We start from the raw sequence: 14,215 nt of genomic DNA, 5'->3' as shown, positions 1-14,215 counted from the left end.
CTTGAAAGCATTATGCTAAATAAAATTAATCAGGCACAAAGGGACAAACATTATATGATTCCACTTATTTGAGGTACCTAGAATAGCCAAATACAGAAACTAGAATAGAGTTTACCAAGGGCAGAAGGGTTGATAGAGAGTTATTATTTAATGGGTACAGATTCTGTTTGGGGTAATGACAAAGTTCTGGAAATAGGGATGATGGTTATACAACATTGTGAATATACTTAATGTCATTGGATTGTATACTTAAAAGTGGTTAAAATGGTAAATTTTAGTTATATATATTTTACCATAGTAAAAAAAATAAAACCCTGAGCAACAAAAAATTAAAGTACCTAGGAGTGATCAAGCAGTGTATAATATGTAAGACCTTGACAGAGAAAATTTTTAAGTTTTGTTGAATGACATCATTTTGTTGTGTTTCCAAATAAATAGAAATATACTGTGTTCTCAAGATTCAGGATTATAAAAATGCCAGCTTCTCCTCAAATAATATCTGTAAATTCAATGCCATTCCAATCAAAATCTTAAGTTTTTTTTCTGCAGTTGAGAAGCTGATTCTAAAATTTATATGGGAAATCAAAGGGCCTCAGAATAGCAAAGACAGTTTTAAGACAATTTTTTAAAATAAAAACTCAGTGGAGAGGATTTACATCACTGGGTATCAACAGTGATTATAGAGCCACTGTAATTAATTAAGTGTAGTACTGGCCCAGGGAAAAGCAGACAGACCATTGGGATGGAACAAAGAGCCCAGAAATAGAATCACATCTAAAGGAAACTTAGAGCAGAGGAGTCATTAAAAATCTCTTAACAAATGCAAAAAGTAAAAGATATACTGACCAAATTCTTTGCTGATAACCCAACAAAATTTTTAGTAAATGATATTAATATCACAAAAATATTGGCTACTTGAAAAGTATGAAACACCCTCCTAACTAACTCTTTCATCAAAAAAAAAAAAAAAACTCTTAGCAGTGAAGGAAAGCATTTCACTCTACAACTATACTCTGAAGCTACTAAACTCAGAAAAATATATTGCATGAAATGCATTTATTATTGAAGAAAGGATAAAGGAACTTATACTTAGAAATTCAAAAAATAAAAAATAAATCAAAAGAAATTTGAGAGTAGGTAATAATAAAGCTAAAATTCATGAAATAGATTTTAAAGATAAATCTAAAAGCAGGTTCTTGTTAAAAAAAATTAAAATTAAAAATTCTAGCCTGATTAGAGAGCAAAAATGTAAGTATCAGGGATGAAGAAGGAACCAACCATAGATGTGGAAGAGATTTTTTTTTTTAGATAAGATAACACACATGTAACCCTGTAGAAACTTGAAACAACTGATCCCCCTCCCAAATTTTTTGAAATAACCAAGGAATTTGGGGAGAGCATTAAAAAATAAGGAAGGGGGCTTCCCTGGTGGTGCAGTGGTTGAGAGTCCGCCTGCCGATGCAGGGGACACGGGTTCGTGCCCCGGTCCAGGAAGATCCCACATGCCGCGGAGTGGCTGGGCCCGTGAGCCATGGCCGCTAAGCGTGCGCGTCCAGAGCCTGTGCTCTGCAATGGGAGAAGCCAAAACAGTGAGAGGCCCGCGTACCACAAAAAAAAAAAAAAAAAAAAAAAGGAAGGAAACCCAGAACCTAAAAAGAAAAGACAAATTTGATCATTTAAAAATTTTAAGATTTTAATCTGGAGAAATTTACGGTATACTGTCAATAAATGAGTGTTATATTGTGGAATATATTTGCATGTGACCATATGACTGATAAAGGATTAATAGCGACAGTAAACAGAACTCTTATTAACTCTTGAGAAAAAGAGAACCTAATAGAAAAAAAACTAACTCAAGGATATGAATAGGCAAATCACAGAAGATATCCAGCTGGCCAGTAAACACATGAAAAGATGTTCAGCACCTCCCCCGCCACAGAAACGCAAATTAAAGTAACAATAGATGATCACTTATTTTATTTGTTTGTTTATTATTATTTTTTTGGCCGCACTGTGCAGCATGCGGGATCTTAGTTCCCCAAACAGGGATCAAACCCTCACCACCTGCATTGGGAGCATGGAGTCTTAACCACTGGACCACCAGGGAATTCCCAAGATAATCACTTTTAAACCATCAGAGTGACAGAAAGTAAAATGAGTAGTAAAACATACAGCTGATAGAGACGCTGAAAAAACAGTACTCTCATACATTAAACATAGAAATGTGAATTACATGTTAGTGCCTTTTTAAAGAAAGCAATATAGTAATATCTATTATACAGTAATTTAAAATGTTTCATCCTTCAGCCTAAAAAGTTAAACTCTTGGTGCATTTTTTTTTTTTAATTTATTTGACGGTGCCAGGTCTTAGCAGCACGCAGGGATCTTCGTTGCCGTGTGCAGAATCTTTGTTGCAGCTCATGGGATCTTTAGTTGCGGCATGCGGGCTCTTTTAGTTGCCGCATGTGGGAATCTAGTTCCCTGACCAGGGGCCGAACCCAGACCCCCTGCATTGGGAGCATGGAGTCTTAACCACTGGACCCATGGCAAGTCCCATTGGCGCACTTTTTTTTTTTAGAAATTAAAACACAAGTACCTTGGGATATATATACACAAAGATGTTTATTGTAACATTATTTATAGTGGACAAAATATCCAAACTGGAAACATGTTGAAACAGTCAGGGAATGATTAAGTTTTGGTATGTGCACATGTGGACTGTTATGCAGCCTTTAAAAATAGAACCGTTTCTGTTGACTTTAGAGATTTTCATAATTTTCTGTTAGGAAGGCTAGATGCAGAGAAGTGTATGTACTATAAATATTCTTATGGAATAAACAGTGCCCTAAACCGTGACCCTATCTATGTGTGCATGTGTGGTTATAAATGATTCTGTGAACATGAAAGAATATATATCAGGTTGTTGATGTTAATTACCTTGGAAAAAGAGTAAGCCCCCCCTCCAAAAAAATATTTTTTTTTTATTTTGCCCATGTTGAAACAGAATTGTTAAACAGTTCCAGTTATATAAAATTGTATGTGCTTATGGGTATACATGCATAAAGAAATGAAAGTAGGAGACCACTGGCTTCCTCAACACCAGAGGGCACTATTCACATTGCAGTCTGTATAAATGGTGACCCCTGGAGTTGTGCAGTATAGCAGCCCTGCATGAAAGGATGGTCATGAAGATTATTGGCATGATTGTCTCAGGGTGTAATTTATGTAATCATAAAAATAAAGATCTTTTTACTGTAGTGAATAGGAAATACATGTTTTTCCCATAGTAACATTTTACCATTAGTGACAACCAGTCTACTGAACCAAAAAGAACCTGGATCCAGTTGTGGGAAACCTGAGTTTTTTGTTTTTGTTTTTTATTTATTTATTTATTTATTTATTTATTTATTTATTTATTTTTGATTGTGTTGGGTCCTCGTTTCTGTGCGAGGGCCTTCTCTAGTTGCGGCAAGCAGGGGCCACTCTTCATCGTCACGCCGCACGGCCCTCTCATTATCGCGGCCTCTCTTGTTGTGGAGCACAGGCTCCAGACGTGCAGGCTCAGTAGTTGTGGCTCACAGGACCAGTTGCCCCGCGGCATGTGGGATCCTCCCAGGCCAGGGCTCGAACCCGTGTCCCCTGCACTGGCAGGCAGATTCTCAACCACTGCGCCACCAGGGAAGCCCGAAACCTGAGTTTTGAGTTTGAACTAAGTAGCCTGATCTTACTGAGCCTCACTTTTCTCATATGGTAAATGAAGATCTTACTCTCAGCCCTGTCTACCTCTTAGAGCTGTTGGAATGATCAAATGAGATAACGGGTATAAAAACACTCTTTTTAATAAATTAGCATTTAAACATAAGGATTATTATTCCTTAAACTAGATGGTGAGCCTCTTAGAATAGGAGCTGCAGTTAATTCACCTAATAGTCTTGCTCTGTAAATATTTGTTGAATGATTGAGTCCCTAAGGACTAGTTATTTATATGTAAGGTGATTGGGTTTTTTCAAGCTAAAAAAAGCACTAGAAGTGCTTTGCTAATAAATATTACAGAGACTTACAGTGTATTCCTGCTACTTAGAAGTATGAAGCTTGGAAAATACATCTTGGATTTTTGTTATCAGATTGATGAGGTCCTGAGACAGGAAGACAAAGCAGAAGCTATGTCTGGCCATATTGATCAGTTTCTGATAGCCACGTTCATGCAGCTGAGACTCATCTACAACACACATATGGCAGATGAGAAACTGGAGAAGGATGAAATCATCAAGTTGTATAGCTGTATCATCGGCAACATGATTTCGGTAAGGACACCTCCGCAGATCATGAGCTTCCCTTCAGTCTCTCATCCCACCCAGGTTCTCAGGCCTGAGTTGGTTCAGATGTTCCAGTGAAACATGTCATGTGTGGAATTTTACATGTAAGCCATTGGCTACTTCCACTGGATGTTGGGCAACACTCCAGCTTACCTTATTGTTAGGATACTTACAGACTACCTGAAATTCTGCTTCCTGCCAGTTTCTTCATCAGTCATGGTTGGGCCTTAGCTGGCTTTTCACAGATGACTGCTCACATTAAAAATACTTTTATAACAGGAAGGAAGCACACCAATTAATTTTGGCTATTCTTGGCGGTTTGGGAGAGTGTAGTGATTTTTATTTTTTCCTAATACTCTGAATTTTTATAAATACAATATAATTATTTATTAGAATATGCCACCCATGTTTATCTTCCTTGATCTGTATATTGAGTTTCATGCCTCTCTAACACAATTATGACTGGATAGCTGTTTCAGATAGAAAGCCTTGCCCGAGAGGCCTCCACTGGAGTTCTGAAAGACCTGATGCATGGCCTCATCACCTTAATGCTGGATTCTCGAATTGAAGATCTGGAGGAAGGGCAACAGGTGATCCGCTCTGTGAACCTCTTGGTGGTGAAAGTTCTGGAGAAGTCAGACCAGACCAACATCCTGAGGTATATCTGTACTCTGAGCATTAGAGCCTGCAACACCCTCTCTTTTGTCTACCCATAGAAACCAGGAGGCACTTAAATCAGTTGTAAGCTTAGGTTTGCTTAATAAGTTGATTTATTACTCTTCTCTTCCTCAAGAGAAGGTATTCCAATCTGAGACAGCAGTTAAAGCTAGTTAACAACTCAGTAAACCAGCCAGTATTATGAGTATTCTAGAGTAGGACTGTGGAGCTTGTCAGTTACCTTCTCTTCTGTGTACATTTCATGTACATTTCTTTCTTTCTTGGCTACCAGTGACAATGAAAAATAGTGACAAGCTTTACCATTTACTAAGTGGTAACTTACAAAGCTTAAATGATGTTTATTTTCTTAATGACTGTCAAGTAATCAAAGACAGTTCCTGATCCATGAGCTCTCAATCTCTCAGATAGATAAAGAATTCTTACACGTGGCTTTCTTTTTTTTCTTTTTTTTTATTTTTTATACAGCAAGTTCTTATTAGTTATCTGTTTTATACATATTAGTGTATATATGTCAATCCCAATCTCCCAATTCATACCACCCTCCGAACACTTTCCCCCCTTGGTGTCCATACGTTTGTTCTCTACATCTGTGTCTCAATTTCTGCCCTGCAAACCAGTCCATCTGTACCATTTTTCTAGATTGCACATATATGTGTTAATATACGATAATTGTTTTTCTCTTTCTGACTTACTTCACTCTGTATGACAGTCTCTGGGTCCATCCACATCTCTACAAATGACCCAATTTCGTTCCTTTTTAATGGCTGAGTGATATTCCATTGTATATATGTACCACATCTTCTTTATCCATTTGTCTGTAGATGGGCATTTAGGTTGCTTCCATGATCTGGCTATTGTAATTTACCCTTGGCTTTCAATTACTGATTTTAATTGGAAAGCAGGTTTGAAACTTATTAATGCTGTTGTGTTGGGTTTGTTTTCTAGTGCCCTACTTGTTTTGCTCCAAGACAGCCTGCTAGCAACAGCCAGTTCTCCCAAATTCTCAGAGCTTGTTATGAAGGTGAAGTTGAAATAATTTGATCTCTTTCTTTCAAAGTGTGGGGAAAGAGGAGTTGGAACTTACTCAAATCAGTCAAGGCACACCTGAAAAATATATTTGCTCTCCATTTTTCCCTTCCTCCAATTTATACCCCTAGCTCAGGCCTAAAAAATTCCTGGCCTCAAACAGTGAAAAGGAAGAGCTATTTTGTAAATATCTCACCAGTTCTCCTAGAATCAAAAGGCAAGAAGTTTGATGAGACAAATTTCATTTCTTATGGGGGAAAAGATATGTATAGATTTATAATATTTTGGTCTATTTTTGGAAGACTGCAAATGAACATATCTGTAACATTATACTACTGTTATTATACTGTAATAGTGTAAAGTATTTTGTCTCCTCGGGTTAGATTTGATTAGGTAATATGAACTACTCTACTCTCGGGTACCAAACAAACCCAAAACAGAATTTCCACATTTTCTCATCGTTTAGGGCCCCATCTCTAGGGAGTGGGAAGGAGGAATGGAGATGGTCAGGTAGATGGCTTGTCACACGTTAGCCAGTGACATGGTTGAAGTAAATAAAACGGTTCGTGTTTAGCAGCTGAACTTGAAAGATGAGGTGCCACATTCATATCCCTGACCATCTTTTAGAAGTGATCCCAGAGTTTAGGGGAAATGAATGGTGACAGAGATTATCCTCATTCTTCAGTGACTCCTTCTAACTTTTGTTTCTTTTTTAAATAGTGTCTCTGGAGAATGGTTCGACTACTGCCTGATACCATCAACAGCATTAATCTGGACAGAATTCTTCTGGATATACACATTTTCATGAAGGTCTTCCCCAAAGAGAAACTAAAGCAATGCAAAAGTGAATTTCCCATAAGGACCTTAAAAACGCTGCTGCACACTTTATGCAAATTAAAAGGGCCCAAGGTGAGTGAGAACAGCAACCATTCCCAAGGGAACTTGAGAGAATGTCACAGATATGGCATCGCTGCCATTGAATGTGCACGTTTCTTCCTCAGATCCTAGACCACCTAACAATGATTGACAACAAGAATGAGTCAGAGTTGGAGGCCCACCTCTGCCGGATGATGAAGCACAGTATGGACCAGACCGGGAGCAAGTCTGATAAGGAAACAGAAAAGGGAGCATCTCGAATCGTGAGTGTCCTGACTTGAAAGACTGAGGAATGTGATCTTGTCAAAGGGATAAGCCACCGGAGCCTTTCTTTCTCAGGGCCTAAGATGAAGGCTCAGGGATTGGTCCAATCACCTTGACGTTTTCAAATATAAACTATAAGCTTGGGCTTTTTGTTCCTAAGAAAGGTTTCTGTGTCTGTGCCTAAGGTACTGGTCCCTAGATAAATCCACTGTGAGCTCTAATTAGGGAGGGACTTTCCTTATCAAGTTTAATTGAAAACCTGAGATTGTTAATGTTTCTGCTGCAGCCCCTGCAGCACTGGTGCTTCTGTTATTTGTAGGAACATACCTGGAAGGTCTGGATTTTGAGATATTTTCAGTTTTTATCCAACCACTGGTTCCTAATTAATAACTCAGGTCTAACCAATCATTCCTTCTTGTGTCTTTAGGATGAAAAATCATCAAAGGCCAAAGTGAATGATTTCTTAGCTGAGATTTTTAAGAAGATTGGCTCTAAAGAGAACACTAAAGAGGTGAGAGGGAAAGAGGTGAGAGGGAAAGGGTTGAGAGGGAAAGGGATCTGCTTTATGGAAAAGAGTCACTAACAGCCATCCCCACCTCTTCCTTTTTCTTGTTAACCAGGGCCTAGCAGAGTTATATGAATATAAGAAGAAATATTCAGATGCTGACATTGAACCATTTCTGAAAAATTCCTCGCAGTTCTTCCAGAGCTATGTTGAGAGAGGCCTTCGGGTGATTGAGATGGAGAGGGAGGGCAAAGGCCGTATTCCCATTTCAGCAGGTATGGTTTCCTCTGGTAGCTCCAGGAATAAGCTCAAAATAGCTCCTAGCATCAGCCCCTGGAGGTTTTTGATGGGTTTACATTTATGTCCGTGCACCTCAGTACTTAATGGTCACCAGTGATGCAGAGAGTAGTCAACTCTCAGTCACCTGCCTCGACCCATCGTCAGTGTCTGGCAATGGCAATGTTCTCTACCCTTCAGACAGTTCCTCCCCTGGGTTCCCAGTCCTCTGTGCTCTCTTGCTTTCCTCCTTCCTAGCTGCTATTCCCCCTTGGCCTCTCTGATAGATTCTTCCTCTCCCTGAACTCTTAATGTTGATGTCCCCCTGGATTCCGTCCATGATTATCTCTTCTTTCTTACTCTCATCCCCTTAACTAATCCATCTACTCTCATCACTTTAAATACCATTTCTATGCCAGCAAAGCCCAATTTTGTCCGATGTCCAGCTCAGGCCTCCTTCCTTCCTGATCTCTGCTGATAGATCGTGCGTGACACCTCGCTGGGTTTCTGGTATAGTAGACATCATAAACTCAGCGTGTCAAAGACCGAGCTCCTGATAACCCCCCAAAACCTGCTCCATTTGCATTTTGGATGGCAACTTTGTCCTTCTAGTTTGCTCAGACCCCCAACTTCTGAGTATTCTCTTTTCCGCTGTCAGGAAATTCTTTTGGCTTTACTTAAAAAACACACAGAATCCACCCACACTTCTCATCTCCTTCACTGCCACTGCCCTGGTCTGAACAGCATCTTCTCTTACGTGGATTGCAGCGCTCTCCTGCACCGTCTCCCTGCTGCCACTCTCGCCTCCCTGTAGTCATTTCCACACATAGCATCGAAACAGCGTGCCTCAAACATTTCCAAAGGCTCTCCCTTTCACTCAGCGGAGCAAAAAGCCTTACAAGAAAGGCCTGTGAGGTCTGACATGATGTGGTCCCCTGATACCTCTAGAACTGCCTCTCTCCTACTCTCTCTGACTTCTGTTCCACTTCAGCCTCACCAGCCCCCTTGCTGTTCCTGGAACGCACCAGGCGTACACCTTCTTAGGGCCTTTGCACTGGCGGTTTCTTGTGTGTAGATTGCTGTTCTCCAGGACAGTCTTTGTTTCCTCCACATCTTTGTCACTGCCTCAGTGAGGCTTCATTTAAAATTTGCAACCTACCCCTCACCCCCCCCATAGTACATAACCTCCTCTAACACACCATGTAACATAATGTTTATTAGATTAATTGTGTGATGTCCGTCTCTGCTAGAATTAAAAATCCACAAGGGTGGGAATTCCATGGCGGTCCAGTGGTTAGGACTCTGTGCTCTCACTGCTGAGGGCCTGGGTTCAATCCCTGGTCGGGGAACTAAGATCCTACAAGCTGTGTGGCAAATGAATCAGTCAATCCACAAGGGTAAAGATTTTTTGTCTGTTTTGTTGCCTGGCACGTGGTGGGCATTCAGTAGGTATTTGTTTAATATGTGAGTGAATGCTTATCCTGATGTTAAGCTGAAATATTACTGTCCCCCCAGTGAAAACGCCTATACTGGAGAGTTACTGCTCAAGGACCTAGGGACAAAAGGAAGATTTAGGAGGTGTCGGTTACAAAAGATAGCTGTCAAGAGCCTTAAACCAAAAAAAAGGCCCAACTGCTGAAGTTCCCTCATCATGCAGAGTACAGCCCTCACATTGGTCCTGCATTTAGTTCTTTCTGAGTTCGGTGAAGCTCACCTACTCTTACATTCTAAAATTTGTTTGCCTGTGAAACTGTTCCTGTGTGGTTTTCAGATTCCAGTCATGTTCTCTCTCACCATGTATCTTTCTAAGCTGCAGGGTCAATTGTATTCTCTTACATTGTTTCTTTTTGTTGCTCTTGTTTTTTCTTTGTTTTTTAATATTTTTCTAACATTTATTTATTTATTTATTTGGCTGTGCCGGGTCTTAATTGCGGCACGCAGGATCTTCGATGCCGTGTGCAGGATCTTCGTTGCAGCATGTGAGATCTTTAGTTTCGGCATGCATGTGGGATCTAGTTCCCTGACCAGGGATCAAACCCAGGCCCCCTGCATTTGGAGCGTGGAGTCTTAGCCACTGGACCACCAGGGAAGTCCCTTTGTTGTTTGTTTGTTTTTCCAATAGTTGTTCTTGTTTTCAACACCTTAAATTACCCCTCTCCCAGACCTGGAGTCTGTTTCTTTTTTTTTTTTTTGGAGTCTCTTTCTTGAAGCACAGCGAGCAGTGTCCAGTAGCCACATATGGACATCCCATCGTTGAGCTGATCAGGGTAGAGCCTCCGTTTCTCATTTCCAGAGTCCTTTCTTGTGATGTTCAACATTTGCAACACAAGCGTGTAACCCCACTGGTAACTGAATGCCTTAAAGTGTTCAGTCTTCTCTTATTGCTGCCTTTTGCATTAGTCTTCATTTTTCACCCTCTCAGAGTGTTCTCATCTCTACATTAAAAGATTCCTTTTTCCCTAGAGTAACCGCTTTTACTTTTCAGTTTACTGTTTTTCTTCGCAGTACTTTATCTTTTGACTAATATAATGCCTTTTCATTGATATCAAACTGGATATTTTAAATGCCTGCATTTTGTGATTGTTCCTTCTCAGAAATTTAGAACTGTGATGGATTTTGGTTCAGTTTGGTTTGGTTTGGTTTGGTTTTGGTTTCCCCTCTGCTGCCAGAATACTGATCTCGGATGCTCCAGTTCCTGCCCCTCCTTTGTTGGACACCGCAGTTTACCCCTCTTCCTTATGACTAGACAGTAGCCTTGAGCTCCTTGCTGTCCTCCCCAGTTTGAATAAGAGCTTTGCCCTGTGTATCACCTGGTCCAAACCTAGTCTAATTCTTGCAAACATTTAAAGTCCTTAGGGGGACTTCCCTGGTGGCGCAGTGGTTCAGAATCCGCCTGCCAGCGCAGGGGGCACGGGTTCGAGCCCTGGTCTGGGAAGATCCCACATGCCGCGGAACAACTAAGCCCATGTGCCACAACTACTGAGCCTGTGCTCTATAGCCCGTGAGCCACAACTACTGAATCCTGTGCACCGCAGCTACTGAGCCCGCATGCTGCAACTACTGAAGCCTGCATGCCTAGAGCCTGTGCTCTGCAACAAGAGAAGCCACTGCAATGAGAAGCGCGGGCACCGCAATGAAGAGCAGCCCCCACTCGCCATAACTAGAGAAAGCCCGCGCGCAGCAACGAAAACCCAACACAGCCCAAAAAAATAAAGATGAAATAGCAATAATTCTTCAAAAAAAAAGTAAAATAAAATAAAGTTCTTAGGTTCTTCACTTGGGCACTTACCATATACTCAGGAGTAGCCTAGGCTCTTTGGATTGCCCAGGTCAGCCGTGGGATTATAAGAATACAACCCCTGCATAGCTCAGGATGTAGATGGATGGTCCAACTTAACATTCAGTGCCCTTCTCTATCAGTTCTGGAAGTTCTCATTAAGCGTATCTTGTATATTTAAGAGCACCCTTTATCACCAACTCCAGGTAGATTCTTGTGGATTTTTTTAGTCTTCAAGTACAGTGGTGATATTCAAGGCCCAAATTGTTCCCTTTGGTGGGAGGTTAACGAGGGCAGTCGGGGTGGGGGTGTGTATATCTGAATATTCCTTCTATATTTCCTACTTAGGCATATCCCCCCAGATGGAAGTCACATGTGTGCCCACTCCCACAAGCACAGTGTCCTCCATAGGTAACACAAATGGAGAAGAGGTGGGACCATCTGTCTACCTGGAAAGGCTAAAAATCCTGCGACAGCGATGTGGTCTGGACAATACAAAGGTACTGCTCCTCTCCTTCTGTGTGGGGCAGGGAGGGCGGTGACCAGCAGGTCAGGGACAGGCTGGCCAGAGGAGCAGCGTTCCCAGCCTCAGTGTATGTTGCTCCAGAGCCACATCCTGACCTGATTGGACAATGTTTCTTCTTCTCTCAACAGCAAGATGACCGACCTCCGTTGACCTCTTTGCTTTCCAAACCAGCAGTTCCTACCGTTGCCTCTTCCACAGACATGCTGCACAGCAAACTCTCGCAGCTCCGGGAGTCACGGGAGCAGCACCAGCATTCAGATCTGGATTCCAACCAGACTCACTCTTCAGGAACCATGACTACATCCTCCTCCTCCACAGCTAACATTGATGACTTGAAAAAAAGACTGGAGAGAATAAAGAGCAGTCGCAAATGAAGCCGCCCCACTCCCCTGGCACCCTGCAGCTTTAGTTTACTAAACTAGGAGTCCTCATAGTTAAAGTGGCCTTGGCAGGCCTAGTGTACACAAACTGGTTGTATGTATCATACCGTGGACCTGGGGGAGGAGTCGTTGTGGCACAAGTCTTTGCACATCCTCCGCTTCTCTCCGCCAGCATCCTGCCTCTCTAGAAGACTGTCTGTGTCTTAGTTTAGTGTACAGACCTGTAAACAGCTGCCCTTCTCTCAGCTCAGACTAATTTCCATATCCTTTTTCTTTTATTTTTAATTGCTCATTTGTAAAATTGTCCTAATCTTTCCTAGCTTTTAACTATTAGAAACGCTTTACTAGTTTTCCTTTGAGTTTGTGAGCTCTTCTCCTTGTAGCCCTGAAGGGTCACTGTATTCTATATGAATGCATGGCATGATACAACTAATTTAAGAGTCTTTTATAAATAAAGTTTGCATTAACTATAACTGTGTCCCAAGATGCTCCGTATCTGGGAGTGTTGGGCAGCTCTCCATCACCTGTTCTTGGGACCAGCTGGGTATTCAGCCAGTTAGAGAAAGGTTCATAATTGCTGCTTAAGGAGCTCTACCTTTTCTTGGCTCACAGACTTGGTCCTTTCACTCCTTTGGAATAAGAGGCACTCACCTCTCCTGCTTTCTGCATGCAACTCCTAGGGGAGCAGAGAAATCTCATTCTTCCCTGTTTCGAGATTTTGGTCACGACTTCCATCCCATCATCAATCACCATGGTTCCAAGGAGCTCTTAGGCTCCCTACTACTTTTACTGCCCAAGTACATATGACATTGTGCCCAGGGATTAGCTGGGCTACAGTGGCTGTCACACCACAACTAGATTTGGGGTCATCTGACTAAGGGAGTACAGAGAGCATAGGGGCTTCCTGCCTGGTTAGCAGAGTCTCTGAATCTAGACTAACAGTTCCTTCACACTCAGTAAAGACTAGAAATAAACAGGATTCACATCTGCAATAACATTCCACAAGACCTCCTTCCACAGTCAGAAAACATTGTCCAAAGGAACTTTTCTACACCACTTTTTACTGAACTGGTGTTAGAAATGAAAGGTTGATGAAAAATTAGTCCTGTATTGATTCTAGTCATGATTTTGAGATGGCTCCTGTGCTGCCTGAAATAAGAAATTAAACTTGCCTCTCTCCCTTTTAATGCACACAGGAAGTAGGCCTTCACTGAAGGGAAGATAGAGGAGTTCGTTGCTGTAGAGAAGGAACACATTTAGAAAGAATGGCTGTGCTTGGGTCTGGAATTAGCACAGCTAATTTGAAAAACCAAAGTCCAGCAGTCCTGCGAGAATGTGCGCCCTTGTTTAAAAACCAGATTTTGGGGTATTACAACTAACTTTTAATCCCTTCCCCCTGCTCTGGTTAAAGCTCAGGGCTGTCAAGATCCTGCAAGCTCACTGAGTTCCCAGTTTTACCCTGGTTTCTGGTCAACTAGAACCGAAGAATGAGGACAAGGAACTCAGTCCTAATTTTCTCTTCCCTGATGTACTAAAAAATGGGAGTGGAAAAAAAGGGGAGGGGAGGGGGGTGAAGGTTACCTACCTTAAGTCCCTTCCTGCTTTAAGCCATGATATCTAAAGATCTTAGATCCTAGGCCGAGAAGGTGACCACAAGGCACCCGTGCTCCACCCCATCCAAGCCCAGGGGTGAGACTTCTCAACAGTCCTCCAGACGGTCACCAAGTGATCAGCACCTCACACCAGTGGCAACTCGCTGTCACACATTATCGTAGGCTGTAGTGCCTGCTTCCCCGAGTCATAAATGCACCCAACAGGAAGAGCAATACACCAATGTCAGCCAGAAACTCTGGAGCTACGTGGAAGGGCAACGATGTGTCAGAGCCGTGCTCCATCCCAGACAGTAACCTCTGCCATCAGTAACCTTGAAGAATGTGCTGTGAAAAGGCATCTTGAAAGTTCTGTGACTCCTAAGATTTTGCCCAAACCCTGTAAGAATCCACTTTTACATCTTCTTGTTCCCATTTCTCAGAAAAACAAATTACTCAATTCTGATAACTGCTGTGAGAGTAGAAACTCCAGGAAGCAGCA

General features: G+C 41.8%; 1 protein-coding gene across 2 annotated transcripts in view; it reads left to right on the top strand.

Moving 5' to 3' along the window:
* Positions 1–12,589, top strand: part of CKAP5 (cytoskeleton associated protein 5) — a 106,340-nt gene extending 93,751 nt beyond the window's left edge. For both annotated transcript variants that reach the window (XM_082659483.1, XM_082659484.1), the window contains exons 36-44: positions 4,125–4,304; positions 4,787–4,974; positions 5,940–6,015; positions 6,741–6,929; positions 7,022–7,159; positions 7,588–7,671; positions 7,781–7,940; positions 11,567–11,718; positions 11,873–12,589. In XM_082659483.1, the coding sequence (XP_082515609.1) occupies positions 4,125–4,304; positions 4,787–4,974; positions 5,940–6,015; positions 6,741–6,929; positions 7,022–7,159; positions 7,588–7,671; positions 7,781–7,940; positions 11,567–11,718; positions 11,873–12,118 (1,413 nt within the window). In that variant the 3' untranslated portion in view covers positions 12,119–12,589. The remainder of the gene's footprint in view (positions 1–4,124; positions 4,305–4,786; positions 4,975–5,939; positions 6,016–6,740; positions 6,930–7,021; positions 7,160–7,587; positions 7,672–7,780; positions 7,941–11,566; positions 11,719–11,872) is intronic.
* Positions 12,590–14,215: the final 1,626 nt, after the last annotated feature.

This window comes from Grampus griseus, assembly GCF_964374135.1.
Source record: "Grampus griseus genome assembly, chromosome: 8".
Classification (NCBI taxonomy): domain Eukaryota; kingdom Metazoa; phylum Chordata; class Mammalia; order Artiodactyla; family Delphinidae; genus Grampus; species Grampus griseus.
Note: the sequence above shows the minus strand (reverse complement) of the source record. Positions and strands in the feature narration are given on the sequence as shown.